This window comes from Vigna angularis, chromosome 1 (genome assembly GCF_016808095.1).
Source record: "Vigna angularis cultivar LongXiaoDou No.4 chromosome 1, ASM1680809v1, whole genome shotgun sequence".
In the NCBI taxonomy this organism is placed as follows: domain Eukaryota; kingdom Viridiplantae; phylum Streptophyta; class Magnoliopsida; order Fabales; family Fabaceae; genus Vigna; species Vigna angularis.
The window spans coordinates 12689734-12703858 of NC_068970.1; the positions used below are offsets into that span (position 1 = coordinate 12689734).

The 14125-nt window shown below is 30.3% G+C and overlaps 1 protein-coding gene across 3 annotated transcripts; it reads left to right on the plus strand.

Moving 5' to 3' along the window:
- Positions 1–7604: 7604 nt before the first annotated feature.
- LOC108323426 (E3 ubiquitin-protein ligase SIS3) lies at positions 7605–14109 on the plus strand. Of its 3 annotated transcripts, none has more exons than XM_052870223.1 (10): positions 7605–7947; positions 8036–8074; positions 8273–8339; positions 8436–8509; positions 10420–10558; positions 10639–10734; positions 10934–10999; positions 12357–12476; positions 13105–13218; positions 13402–14109. In XM_052870223.1, exons 1-10 carry the CDS (start codon positions 7919–7921, stop codon positions 13807–13809), a joined length of 1152 nt encoding a protein of 383 aa, XP_052726183.1. In that variant the 5' UTR covers positions 7605–7918; the 3' UTR covers positions 13810–14109. The 3 variants fall into 3 exon arrangements, with proteins under 3 accessions (XP_052726183.1, XP_017411375.1, XP_052726185.1); XM_017555886.2 differs by having other exon boundaries at positions 7608–7947; positions 10639–10731; XM_052870225.1 differs by lacking the exons at positions 7605–7947; positions 8036–8074 and adding an exon at positions 8017–8035.
- The last annotated feature ends 16 nt before the right edge of the window (positions 14110–14125 follow it).

A 14125-nucleotide genomic window follows, 5' to 3' on the forward strand; every position in this document is an offset into this window, starting at 1 on the left:
CTGCCATTGAAAAATCCAAGCCATTATCAGATTTATCATCATTTTTTTTATAATTAAATATAGGTTTTAACCAAAAATTGAATACTTATGAATTTCTCACTGCGAATTTTATTTTCTTTCTTGAATGGTACTATATCTAATAGACTAAAACTGGGATAGGGTTAGAGCCTCAAGAAGTACTAAATGTGTCCAATTTGCAGCCATTGTTACCTAAAAGTAAATACAGTGAAGCAGTGTAACGAATACAAGGGAGAGAAAGAAGGAGATGGTAAATATAATATTTATAAATATTATTATTATTTTATTTTTAAAAATTTTCTTTTGGAAAAGTTAAGAAAGAGTGAGTAGGTGAAGCTTCGTTGGAAGCCATGACCATGGAATAAGGGTTTTTTTTTCTTCGATGTTTCTTACATTGGAGTCTTGCGAAGACTAGAATTTGGAGAAGTTTGATTAAAGAACACCTTGAATTGTTACCTTTTACATTCCCTTGTATATTGCATTTATAACTTCTACTACTCCAACTCTTTTAATTTTCTTTTAACTTTTTTTTGAAATCACTGATGGACATGTCTTCTTTTGGTTGATGTTTAATGTTTTTGCCACCCTTTCCACATATAGTGATAAAATCCATGAGTGAACGTGGTCTTGAAAGCGTGGCTTGTATAGGAAGGGTTTAGCTGCATCTTCTTAGTGCTGCAATTTGTAGACTTTATTTTTAATGCTTATGGTCCTTATTTTGCTCAGTGATCTAAATTGTTTGGTTTGCTGTTGTTTGCTTGAATTGAATATTTGGTGTGCGTGGTTAGAAGTGGAAATGTAGAGGATTTAACTATTTGTTTATTATGCGTGTCGAACAGAGAAAGTTTGCATGAAGATGAGGAGTTTGATCAACATCAAAGGCAACTTGCTGCTCTTTTGGTGTCAAAGGTATATGTGCTCTATTAATATCTGAGTCACTAAATTTGATTGGCATTGACTATGATGGGATTTAAACCAAAATTATAACAATTAACAAGATTTTCAACTCATTTAGTAATGATGACTATCCGCATGTTTTGGTGGGCCGCCTACGGACTCGTAGTACTACATGTTTTCCACAATTTACTTTATTGAAAGATGGATTGTTTTCTTGCTGCGACAAAGCAATAAATTATGTTCTTCTAACATACATTTTCCAAAAATTGAAGAGACACGATAGCTACATAAACCAACTTATTTAAGTAAAATTAACTAATATATTTCTCCCTTTAAAAGAATAGCAGTTTATAATACGGACCTAAAATCGTTTTAAGTCTTTGTTGTTATCCGGGGCTGCTACTTACCCATTTTATTACAGCTCCATTGTCTTACACCAACTAAAGTGAAAAAAAAAATAAACAGAATGAAAACAAAGATTATTTTAGTCTTCTATATTTCTTTCAAACATCTCTCTTTTAGCTATTTTTTTAATAACTTTATATAATAAATTTACTATTATAACATTCTTTTTATAAAAGAAATAATAAAAGGTGATTGCAACCATTTCATTTTATAAATTAACATGTGGTTGTTATCTTCTTTCACTTAATTCAATTAATGAAAAAGACATGTGATTTTCTAATACATGTCAAATAGTGCCTATCATATTATATTGAAGAGATTTCTTTCTTTATCTCCCTATCTATTTGTCTTTTTTTTATATCTATCTATATAATCTTGTCTTGTTTTTTAAATTTGGATAATTTTGTCTATATAAAGAAGATATGTATACATTTATTTTTTAATATAATTCTTAATTTATTTTTTAAAGATAAAATTTATTGTTAAAATGGTCTCCAGTTTCAATTCTATTCACTTTTTTATCCATTCATTTAATTGATTTCGTTTTTTTATCTTATTTATCAGTTTCAACATTTACTTACAGGTACTTCTTACTTCTCCCATGTTTTTTTTAGATATTTGTTGCTACTTTTTTTTTAACATTCTTGTTCAGGTTGAAAATATGAGAAAAATATTCATAAACAAAGAGAAACAAATAATCAAAATTGCAATTCAAATACAGTGTAATATAGGGTGAAAATCACACATCTTCACATTAAATAAGAGTGAAATGCATGTTAGATAATACACCCAAAGATACACTTCATTAAAACAGAGGGAAAAAATTGGAAACCTAGAAACACCAACGGAATTCAACAACATGAACGACAGGTTAAGTTTCACTCTGAAGAAACTACCGTATATGCACAGGCAGAACGTAAATAAATAATAATAATAAAAACTGAAAAGAAAGAAAAATAATTACAGTTTTTTTGTACTTTAAATTTCATATTAAAATTAATGATATTTAGTTTCGATTTCAAATATTTAATTATATTAAATTATTATTATTTATTTATATTAAATCTGTTTAACTGCAACAAAACTGTTTCGTAAAATGTATTTGTAATTTTTAAATTAAATAATATAATTTAATCTTTTTTATCACATAAATTATCTTTCTTTATATGTTTATTTTATCTAGAAATAGAGTTAGTAAAAAAATTATTCTCTATCATTACAATTATTTTTTGGTGAAATATCACAATGTTATAATCACATGAATTATAACAGTTTTGTAATTACTGTAAATAAAACATATAGGGACAAATAATATCAACAATTGGGATTACCTTCCAAGCCATGTTTTCAATCATGTTCAATCACATGTTTCTTTCTCAAAAGATGTTTATGGGAGATAAAAAAAAAATTATTAAAGAATGACACCTTAAAGGTGAAGATGACAAACTCCATACAAATAATATATATATATATATATATATATATATATATATATATATATATATATATAATAATATAATATATAAAATCTTAACTTTTTTATCATATTATTAAGTTCCAATCAATTTTTTTTATCGTGTAATAGTACTGTAATCTAAATAATGCAAAGATAATAATTATTTAAATATTTTTCATTAGAGAGATTGATTAATAAGTTAAAAATTTTAAAAATATTTATAAGATTAAGAGTGCTTCAAAAAATGTATATATAAATAAATAAAACAAAATTTGAAAAATAAAATACAAAAGGTTAAGAAAACAAAGTTTTTAAAAAAATTCTGGGTAATAGGTTAATATTCTCATCTTACTTTGTCACCACACGACATAGTCCATTATGTTTTTTTGTGGACCAATGATGGGTTGCTTTCACCCATTTTTTCTCTAAAGTGTTTTTTCTTGCACCACCGCACATTTTTTTTCTATACTTTCACATTCAAAAAATAACCTTCTTCAATAGATTTTGAAATCTATTAAAAGAATAAATAAAAAAATTCAATAGATTTTGAAATTTATTAAAAAAAAAATTTTTAACGAATTTTAAAATTTGTTAAACTTTTTTTCGAAAGTTTCAATAAATTTTGAAATTCTTTAAAAACTTGGAGAATCCTTCAACATATTTTGAAATCTTTTGAAAAAAAATTTCTTCAACGAAATTCGAAATAAAAAAAAAAAGTAGAGTGTAGAGTTTTTTAAAATGCAAATAATAGTTTTGAAATGTTTAGAAAATGTGAGGGTGCCGGAGAGAAAATGTGGGGTGATATAAGAAAGAAACACTCCCATGCATAAATCAGATGGACCAAGTTATAATTTTTTTTATATTTGAGCCTTATATATTTTAACTATCTACTATAATTAATATCAAAACTAAGTTTATGAGTTAAATTTTTAGTAGGAACTATTATTGATAAAGAAATTATTATATATTAAACCATGAACTAAATCAAATTATAATGAAAGAGTGTTATCCATGCTAGAAGACTTAAAGCTAACCCAAATAAAAATTTTAATCAATTTGATCATTTTAATAAATTTGAAAGACAAGTTTTACTCAATAAAATCACCAGTAAACAAAATACAATATAAAATGGGAATTGAAATCAGATCTTGAGGAAGAATAATAAAGAAAAAAAAAGAAAGAGAGTAGAAGCACAGGAGAAGATAGAAGAAAACGAACAGAAAGACCTTAAATTGATAGTGAGGCCGCTCCACCTCCATCTACTTCTTTCGACACCTCCAAATTTAAATAATTATAATTTTTCTCTTTCCGAATTGCAGAATTAAGAAGTCAAAAATGACTTTTTATTGTGTAATCTGAAAGTTATTTTTTTAAAAAAAATCTTTCAAAATTATACAAACTGAAAGGTAAAAATGAATTTCAGGTTAAGAAATTTGAATGATAAATAATTTTTGGATTGTATAATTAAAAAAAATCTCAATCATTTTCTCTTCTAAATTACATAATTCAAAAGTTATTTTTAATTTTCAAATTACACAACCCAACAAATTTATAAATTATGTAATAAGAAAATAACTTTTAATTTTCATATTTTTAAAAAGAGAGAGAAATATATAAAGGTGCAAGAAGAAACTGCTTGTATCCACATTTTTGAAGTATGGGCCATGCAAATCTGGTTAAGAATAATTAATAATGTAGTTTTATTTTTACAAAAGTTGATAGTTAATTCTCACATGACCTAAATAATCATTGACGTACTTTTTGCTTTGGAAAAAAAATTTGTCTATAAATGATATCTGGTTGTCATTGATTTGATGTATATTTTACCGTACAGATGTACGGATAAATGATAAATTGTCCAGAATAAGGTAGTTGACGATCTTAAATATTATGCAATCTTAAGTATAACATCTAATCAAGTTTATTGGTAATTTTTACTTATTATGTATTGGGTCAAGATTACAACTCTGTTAATCATAAATCCATCTCAAAACCTAAAAATAAAGTCAGAGATATAAGATAGATGATTGCATTTATTGTGAATTTAAAATTTTATTGTGATACGTCAGAGTGTCTTTGACAGATACCCACCTCATACAGTTTGGAGTGCAAACATCGAGAACATAAAAAAATTGGACTAAATATATTCAAGATAACATAAGCTGACGAGAAGAAAAATGTAAAGAAGTGTTTGACAATAATTATCAACCCCACACCCGAAATACATATAAAAATTTATCATCCCATTTATCATTCACGCATATTAAAAGTAAATAAGAAAAATTAATTTAAATAAGTGGTAGAAAGCAATACGAAGAAATGGAAATTTTTCTATAAAACAAAGTGCAATCTTTCCATCACAAAAGAATTTGAAAAAGGCCGGAAATTTTAAAGAGATTGTGTTTTGCAAAAATGGAAGAATGTACCTTTCAAGTGTTTTAAGCTTTCACCTTTCAAGCTTTCACTAAGAGACAATATTCAAGTTTTAGTTTGCGTATTGGTAAAGATGCTAGAAATTTTAAAGTGTTTGTTTTTTTTAGTAAACGACTGTAGGAATAAAAAACCAAAAAAAAAACTGTCTTTAGAGAAAATATGCTATATGAATTTATATTGTTTTAGTTAGTAAAGTTAATTATTTCATATTTCAACGTAAGTGTAGTGGAATGAATGATCATTAGTTATATCTTAAACAATGTCATATTTTAATTAGTGAGTTAACTATTTCAGATTTCAACATAAATGTAGTGATAAATGATCATTAATTATACCTTAAACAGTTTCCTTACAGCACTCGTTAGCATTATTCTTCAAATATTTGTACTATTACATAGATCGTTAATATTTGTAAATTGAGTAATTTAATATCCAAAGTAAATTTTTATTAGTCAACAAAATTAAATATATTTTTACAAACGATGAAAAAAAAAACAAAGTGAATATGTGATAACTTTATTCAACAAATTTTAAAATAGAGATTATTCTTAAAAATCCACTTAACAATAATTATTACTGTAACAAGTAAAATAGGAATATGAATTATATATCAAAAGATTTTTTTTTGGTATATATAGATATAGATAATAATAAATTGATAGTTTGAAAAAGGTAGTTTTATTTATTTAGAAAAAACGATGTAGAAGGACTTTAGGTATGATTGATTAAACACTTTTAAAGAAAAAATTATTTTAGTAAAAAAAATGTTATGTCAATAGTACGAACAAAGTTGTTATTTCAAAACAAGTTTAACCTTCATTGGTTGTTTCCTTCTTTCTCCACCCCACCGTAGTCCTTTTCTCTGCTTCCATCAAATCCTCCGTTCATCTCCAATCCTTTTTATGTTATAGAATATACAATCTAAAATTTAAAATAAAAATATATATTTTAGATTGTACAATTATAAAAGTAAAATTTTTGTTCTAAATTCTGAAATATATTTTTATTTTTCATTTTACATCGTATAATTTGAAATACAAATTTTACATTCTGAATTATATATTTCGAATGGTATATTTCAAAATAAAGGAAAATAAATTAAAATTTTAAAATGTAAAGAGGTGCGGGAACAAATTAAGGGGTTCAGGAAGAAACGGCCCGCCCAAAGACTATATGCTGACAGCCACCCAATTAATTACAGAGTGATGCTTCCTCCACCACCTCATATTCTCCCTACACCTCCCTAATTTTTTTAAAATTCTAAATTTATTTTTTTACTTTTTATTTTTTAAAACCCTAATCCCAATCACAATCCCAATACCCTATCACTTACACTTTTCCTTTCACTTTCAACAGCAAGCCTCGTCCCTCCTCCTTCACTCTCTCTTTCTCTTCGTTTTCACTTTCGTTAACACAATTTCACAGAAAAAACAAATTATGCATGGTATAAATTTAAAACATTTACAACTTCTGATGAGTTTTGAAGTATCATAATTCAATAATATAATTTGCTAAAAATTTATTTCCTACTTCCTTGTCTTTAAATAACTAAACTTGAAAATTTATGCTTAAACTTGAAACTCTTAACCACTAAGAGATAACCTTTATCGTTGTAAACCAAACCGTTTAGGTCGCAGGAGCTGAACTTCTCTTCAATGATCACTGGATTTTCAGTGAATATCGCGGAATTTAAAAAAAAATGGAAAATGTTGTGTTAATAGAAGTGAAAATTAAGAGAAAAAGAGAAAGTGACACTAAAGGAGGTGGGGGCTTGTTACTAAGAGTGAAATGAAAAATGAAAGTGTAAGAGGATTGAAATTAGGAATTTAAAAAATAAAAAGTAAAAGTAAAAAATGAAAAAAATAAATTTAGAATTTAAAAAAATTGAGAAGTTGCATGGAGAAGATGAGTGGTAGAGGAAGGATCATTCTTAATTACAAACAGTTAAACAGTTATTTAATGTAACTTTATTGATTGAAATCCTTGCATATTTTATCAATAGAAATTTCTACAGAATCTGACGTAGAAAATGAACATTAATCAATGATAACCATCTATATCAACGACTTAAGTGACATTACATTAATATGTTATCACATTTTAACACTAACTGCTTTCTTTAAACATTATCTCCAACATTTTTTACGATATACAAAATATTCAATATATATCTATATATATATATTTTATTTGAATTAATCTAAACAGTTCTTCATATTAGTTGATCTTACATGGCACACATCATAAAATGTAAAACAAAATTATTATATATTCATGAAATTTGTTGATAAAATGGTGAAATCTAATGGAAGAGCGAAGAAAAGTGAAAGAAAGTAAAGGTGTGTGGCTCTGGAAGCAGGGGACAGTGACACTTTTTAACTGGAAGAAATGCAGTGTGCAACAAGTCGCTCACACAAACAAAATATATAATTTGCACAAGTCAACTTGCCGTTGGCGGTGCGGTACCCTGTTTTGTTAGTTCATCCTCTCACACAACCACACACTTCTATTTATTTATTTTTTACTGTGTCATTCTCTTTTTCCCATCCTTCACTTCACTCTCATCTTTTCCCTAACTTCACCTTCTTATGCATTCCGTTCTGATTCCGATTCCCACCCGCCTTCGATTTATGCATTTTAACGCTGCTTAAGCACGATTCTTCAGTACCACCCGTTTCTCTCTTCTAGGGTTTCCCTTTATCAATTCCCATGGCTATCAGAGGCGTGGACTTCAAGTGGTTGGCTTCCCTCACTATTGTTGGATTCAATTCCAAGATCGCTTCTCTTTTATTCCGATTCTGATTGAATGTAACTCCTTCCTTGCAGGTACGATGGCTTTTTTTTGTCTATGCTCGCCACCAGTGTGTATCCTTTCACAATTCACTTTCTCGATTTACCTAATTTTGCTGCTGTTCTGCATTTCCATTCGCCTCATCATTCTTTCTAACTTAAGCTGAATCAGTGTTTTCAGAAATACTAAATTTATGCTACTCAATTTACCCATTCTGGCATAAAAGTTAATTGTATGTGTGTGTATGTATTCTTTAACCTCTCTACTTCTAGAGTTATTGTCGCAATTAATTGGAAGCGGTATCATTCTTGTGCCTATCCGTTGCACATATGGATTGTGGTGAGCTTTCCTTTTAAGGTCCCTATGTTTCTATTTTTTTCATATGGCTAAGGTTGTTCATAGATGACCCCTTTCCTTTCTTTTATTGGTGTTCAGGTCGACTACACTACTGTGTTTGTTTTCCGGCTCTTGATGTTTGTTGATAACGGGCTTGCTGCGGGAATGGGTTTGTAAGACCTTCCATCCATAAACACTAATGCCACTATTGACTATTTAATAAAAAATTATAAGCTGTTTTCTTCCATCTACATTGGTTGATTGCGTTAATATACTTTTTGAAATCAGAGTATGATTAATAAGGTTGGGGATTTCACCATTCTTGTATGTTTCTTTTAGTTCGTAATTTAAATTTTGCCATATCTAAGCATGCAATAACATCACAACGTCAAATACCCTTTTATTGGTCGAAATGTACTAAAACTCCCGAAGTAATGTTTATTCACTCCCTAATTAATGAGTTTCATCCAAAATTTTGTGATTTCCAATAAATTATAGTTAATAATAAGTAATGCATTGGAAACTGTGTTGTTACAGCCTCGTAACTTAAAATACTTGTACGCATGTTGATTGCCAACTTACAACGTGTGGATGTTGTCGATGAAATCTATCCATGCAATGCAACTAATGTGCTCATGACTATGTAGCATCAACACTGCTTGTTGAGGGTGTCGCCAAGTTTGGTGTTTGAAATGTGTTTATACTAAATCACATTCGATACCAACACCCATCAATGGCAAGTGTTGACACACTATTATGGTGTTGTAGTAAAAACGATGTTTCTTGGCTTTTTCATGTTAAGTACGTGGCTGGATACAACTATAACACCTTGCAGACACTTCCGTTTGGCATGAAATGAAAATGAACATGACGGGTACCAAAATTTGTAACTTCAGTAAAAATAAATCAAGTTTTAACTTTTCAAAATAGTAAAAAAGTTTTATGCAGGCTGAGAAAACTTAGAAAGCTTCCTGCATATGCAAAAAACACAAATATCTTGATTTTGGTCATAAATGGATGGATTGATGGTGAAAAACAGTTCAGTAGGTCACCATCTTGTTTTATATTGCTCTTTTGTAAAGGATGTTCAAACTGTATAATGATGTCTCATAGTATTGTTTTGTGAGACTCGCGCAAGGACTTAAAAGTTTATGGGTGGAAAGTATTAATGTCCTGTGGTTTTATGAAAGTTTATTTTCATCTGTAATGGAAAATGAAGTTTCCTGGGTTTGTTTTCCACTTAATTTCTTGTGCGGTTTATATTTCAATATATGAGTTTGTTTGGATGAGCTTCTTTATAACGATCTCTAGAAGAAAAAAAATGATATTGACTTCTACAAAGTTAAAATTAGCTTATACGAAAGATAAAATAAAAATTTGGAAAAATTATGAGATAGTTTCTACAATTTGACTTATGCATATGCTACTTTTAACTTATGGAAAAGTCAATTTTATTTTTTTCTTGTTTTTCTCTTGTAGAAGTCATTATGGAGAAATTCGTCCAACCAAGTCTCACATTCCCAAAAATTTCATTCTCAAGAATATTATGACCAGGAATGATTTTCCTGGGTACATTTAAAAAATACACTTTATTAAACTTAATATTTTAGGAATAGTTTTAACATTCAAAATGATTATAATAAAGAATAAGAGTGGAAATAGAATTTATAGCTGAGTTAGCAAATAACATCCCATATTGCTATGCAAATTATTTAACTTTCTCATCCTTCTCCATACGAGTAAAAATAATGTAAAAGGAGGCATTGTTACTTTCCCAGGCATGAACAATACTTGGGAATAAATTTTTAAAACTCATAACAAACATAAGAATGTTACATTCCCAAGTTCACATGCCAAAACTAAAATGTTAAATCTTGAAAGACAATATTATCAAAAGTAAAATTATTTTGATCATTTGCTTTGGTGACTTACTTTGATTTCATAATATTATCAAACTCAATTAAAATGGTTCTGAGTTTTTGTGTTGTATCTAAGAAACGAAGTCAACTGATGTTTTAATTCATCAAATTTCGGTTCTAATTCCATTGTGCTGTTATGGCTGCTCCCCCTTGTATGTTTCTAGAGATTTTGGGTGGCAGCAGAGATATGCTCGTTTCTGTGGAAGAGTAGTTGTCCTTTCAATCCTTGTGTTGCTTCTCTATCCATTTCTGTGGGCTTGGACTGTAATTGGTACCCTGTGGTTCAGCAGTGCAAAGAACTGTGTATGTTTTATTCTTGTTTAATCTTCCCTGTACTCTTGTTAACAAGCTCGTGATACATAATGCAAATAATTTACCTGCAGTTGCCTGAAGATGGTCAAAAATGGGGCTTTCTCATCTGGTTACTTTTTAGTTACTGTGGACTCCTCTGCATTGCTTGCATGTCTCTGGGAAAGGTGGTAGTGTTCTGTTTCTACTCTTCTCATTTTATGTTTTGATGGTTTGTTTGTGTGCAAAGTCTTTTCGTTCTGCTTGTTCTACTGCTGCTATTCTGAACAACCCATGAACAAGAAATATCTGAAAACTACCATTGTCCTTCATTGTTTCATATTTAGGTTAGTCACTGTTCTCATTGTGGTTTGCTTAACTCTTTTGCAGTGGTTGACACGAAGACAAGCACATCTACTGCGTGCTCAACAGGGTATCCCTGTATCTGAATATGGGGTATGCTTTACCCTTACTCAGCATATGTTACTTCGTTAGCTATGTCTGTTGAGGATACCGGTGTTTGGCACCAAATACGAGTGTTTCTACACAATCTGAATAACCTAGGAAAAAATTTCCTTGTGTTTTTCCTCTTTGCAAGGAAAAGGAGTTAGGGAATATGTTTAAGTTTACCCTGAATTTGTAGTTGACACAATCACTTATTTGTTGAGTTTGGAATAGCATGTAATCTGACATACCATTGAAGCTAGCTAATCATCTGATGCAACCTTTTATAATAAAAACACTTGAATGTAGGAGTCCATATTGCTTCGTTCTAATTCTAGTAGTGTTTTGATTGTGAACCTTGTCATAGTTTGATTATGAAGTTACGCGAATCTAGCATTTACATATAGGAAACTGCTTACTGATATGTTTGATTATTTTGTTTTGTGTACATTTTCCAGATTATTAATTGAATTGTCCTTTTTTTTACTGTTCAGCTTTATGGTTGGTTGTTCTGTTAATTATTCCTGTATATATCAGTGTTCTTATTCTCACTGTTACCAAGACAGTCCCTTCCTCTGGTAACAGAATTTGCATGTGGTTGTAATATTCTCTTCCATTTCATTGGTATTTTTCTTTTTTTACCCTCCCAAAAATATTGTATTGGTAGGTATCATAAATAGAGAATGAACACTAAGTATCCTCTACGTCTGTTGTGTGATTTCCAGTTCCCAATAAAATCCTTATCTCACTATTACAAGGTGTCATTTTGCTCAGTTAAAGACCAAAACTTCCAAGATGATCCCTCTTAGCAACTTCCTTCAATGAGCTTGATCTCTCTCCTTATCACAAGAGTAGAAATCATGCTAACTACTCTCCTCACCTGAGCTTCCAGTGACCTTTATGTGTGTCCAAACTACCTTAACCAATTTCCTATTATCTTTTTTGTGGCCACACATCCATCTTAACATATTCTCTTTTGCTACCTTTTTTTCTTTTTTCGCGTCATCTACTCTAGCTAAATTTGCAATGCATATACTTTGTCTTACTCCCATTTTAAGTATAAATCATTTGTTTTCAAATTTGTCTCTAAATGTCAAGTTTAAATTAACCACTTCCTCTTGATTCATCGTTCAAAAATTTATCACCGGCCTACAATATTAATAGTTTTCGTACTTATATTGATGGGTTCTTTCTAGAAGCATTGCAACTCTTCTATTTCTATTTCTTCTTATTTCAAAGATTTATATATACTGGGTTGATTGAATGTGAGTTGTAATATCTTAGCAGTCTAAATGTATATACGTAACTCTTGGATTATCCATACTTCACAATTATTAGATGGTAAAAATTTCCCCTTTCTTTTTGTTAGGTTCTGGTTGACATGATCCGAGTGCCTGATTGGGCATTCGAAGCTGCTGGTCAAGAAACAAGGGGCATGGTGCAAGATGCTGCGGCATATCATCCAGGACTTTACCTAACTCCAGCTCAGGTAGTTTCCACTGATGCTATAGTGTTACTAATTTCATATTAGAACGGTCAGTTTGCCACATTTTAGTTAATGGAATATATGGCTTCAATTTTTGAGTATTAGGCTCCTACCATCTCTTTTATGTTTTTGGACAATGTGTTCGTTATTTATTACTGTGTCTATATATATATATATATATATATATATATATATATATTGTTAGGAATCCTCTTTCACAGCATGCAAAAAATGGGAAATAGAGAAGAAAAGAGAACAGGGTTTGGGAAATCAGAACCCAAAGATGGTACTCTTAGTATTATTGATGAAGAACATACAACACTTACAGAAGGAGCTTGTCTCCTTCAACACAGGACAACCTTTCCTATTTACAAAAGAATCAAGAATCCTCCTCCCCTCTTCTCACAACAGTATATTTATTCCTTTGCCTAACTGTTCCAACAAACTCCCAATGTGTAATAACAACCCGTTCTATTAGACTTCCTCCTTTAATTACATTTAGGAGCTTTCTTTCTTCTCTGATACACTAACAGGGTTTTAGGCCCAACATTTATCTCTTAATGATTCTTTTGGTATATATATTGTTAGTTTCACTACTGATAATTAGATTTCTTTTCTGGATTGGGTGCAGAGAGAAGCAGTTGAAGCTTTAATTCAGGAACTCCCAAAGTTCAGGTTAAAGGCTGTTCCTACCGATTGCAGTGAATGTCCCATCTGCTTAGAAGAGTTCTATGTAGGGAATGAGGTATACCTTTTCCTAATCAAGGGAGGCAAGAAGGTCACAGCTTTTGCTTCTTGCTATCCATTACTGCAAAATGCTCTCCTTGTATAACCTATTGAATGCTTTGATCCTTACATTTTTAATAAAGTTGAGATGCAAAGTGTATTGTAAAAAACAACTAAAAATTATTTTCAAACTTTAATGCAGGTTCGAGGCTTGCCTTGTGCTCACAATTTTCATGTTGAATGCATTGATGAGTGGCTTAGGCTGAATGTGAAATGTCCTCGGTGTCGTTGCTCAGTATTTCCAAACCTTGATCTTAGTGCACTATCCAATCTCCCAGCAGAGCCTGAGCGATCTTCTGCAAGTGTTGTGACAACAACCAGTTATGTGAGAGGCCAACCATCTACTCAAAGTTACCGGTTAAGATTGCAGGGTCTTCTGCGTCCTGTCCGTGCTGAAATTGCTGGCCCTGTTGGTGACATAGATAATTCTCTGGACAATGTTGAGAACGGTTTTGTATCAATTGTGACTCACAATGCATCATCTGGAGACCACGTCTCTTCTGTCGAATGCGTGCCTGTCACTGTAAGACTTTCCTCTGCACAAAGTTAGGTTTGCTTTTGAATTCCTGTTATATTTCTAACCCGTTCTAGAGAAGGTGAAGAATGCATATTCAAATCCGGTCCGTGTTAAAATGGTCCACATTCTAACAAGAAATTTCACGTTTGATCCATAAAGAATTGGGTCAGCCTCGTGTCGGGGCGACATGGAGTTGTAGGACAAATCAAAATATACGATTTTGCCTAACATAGATTAGAGCAGCAAATGTGTAGTTTTCTTTTATGTTTAGTAATTTGTAAAGAAAAAAGTATACTTTAATGATTTTGCTAACGTACATTTTATTGTTTTTAATCTGAATATGTTAGCA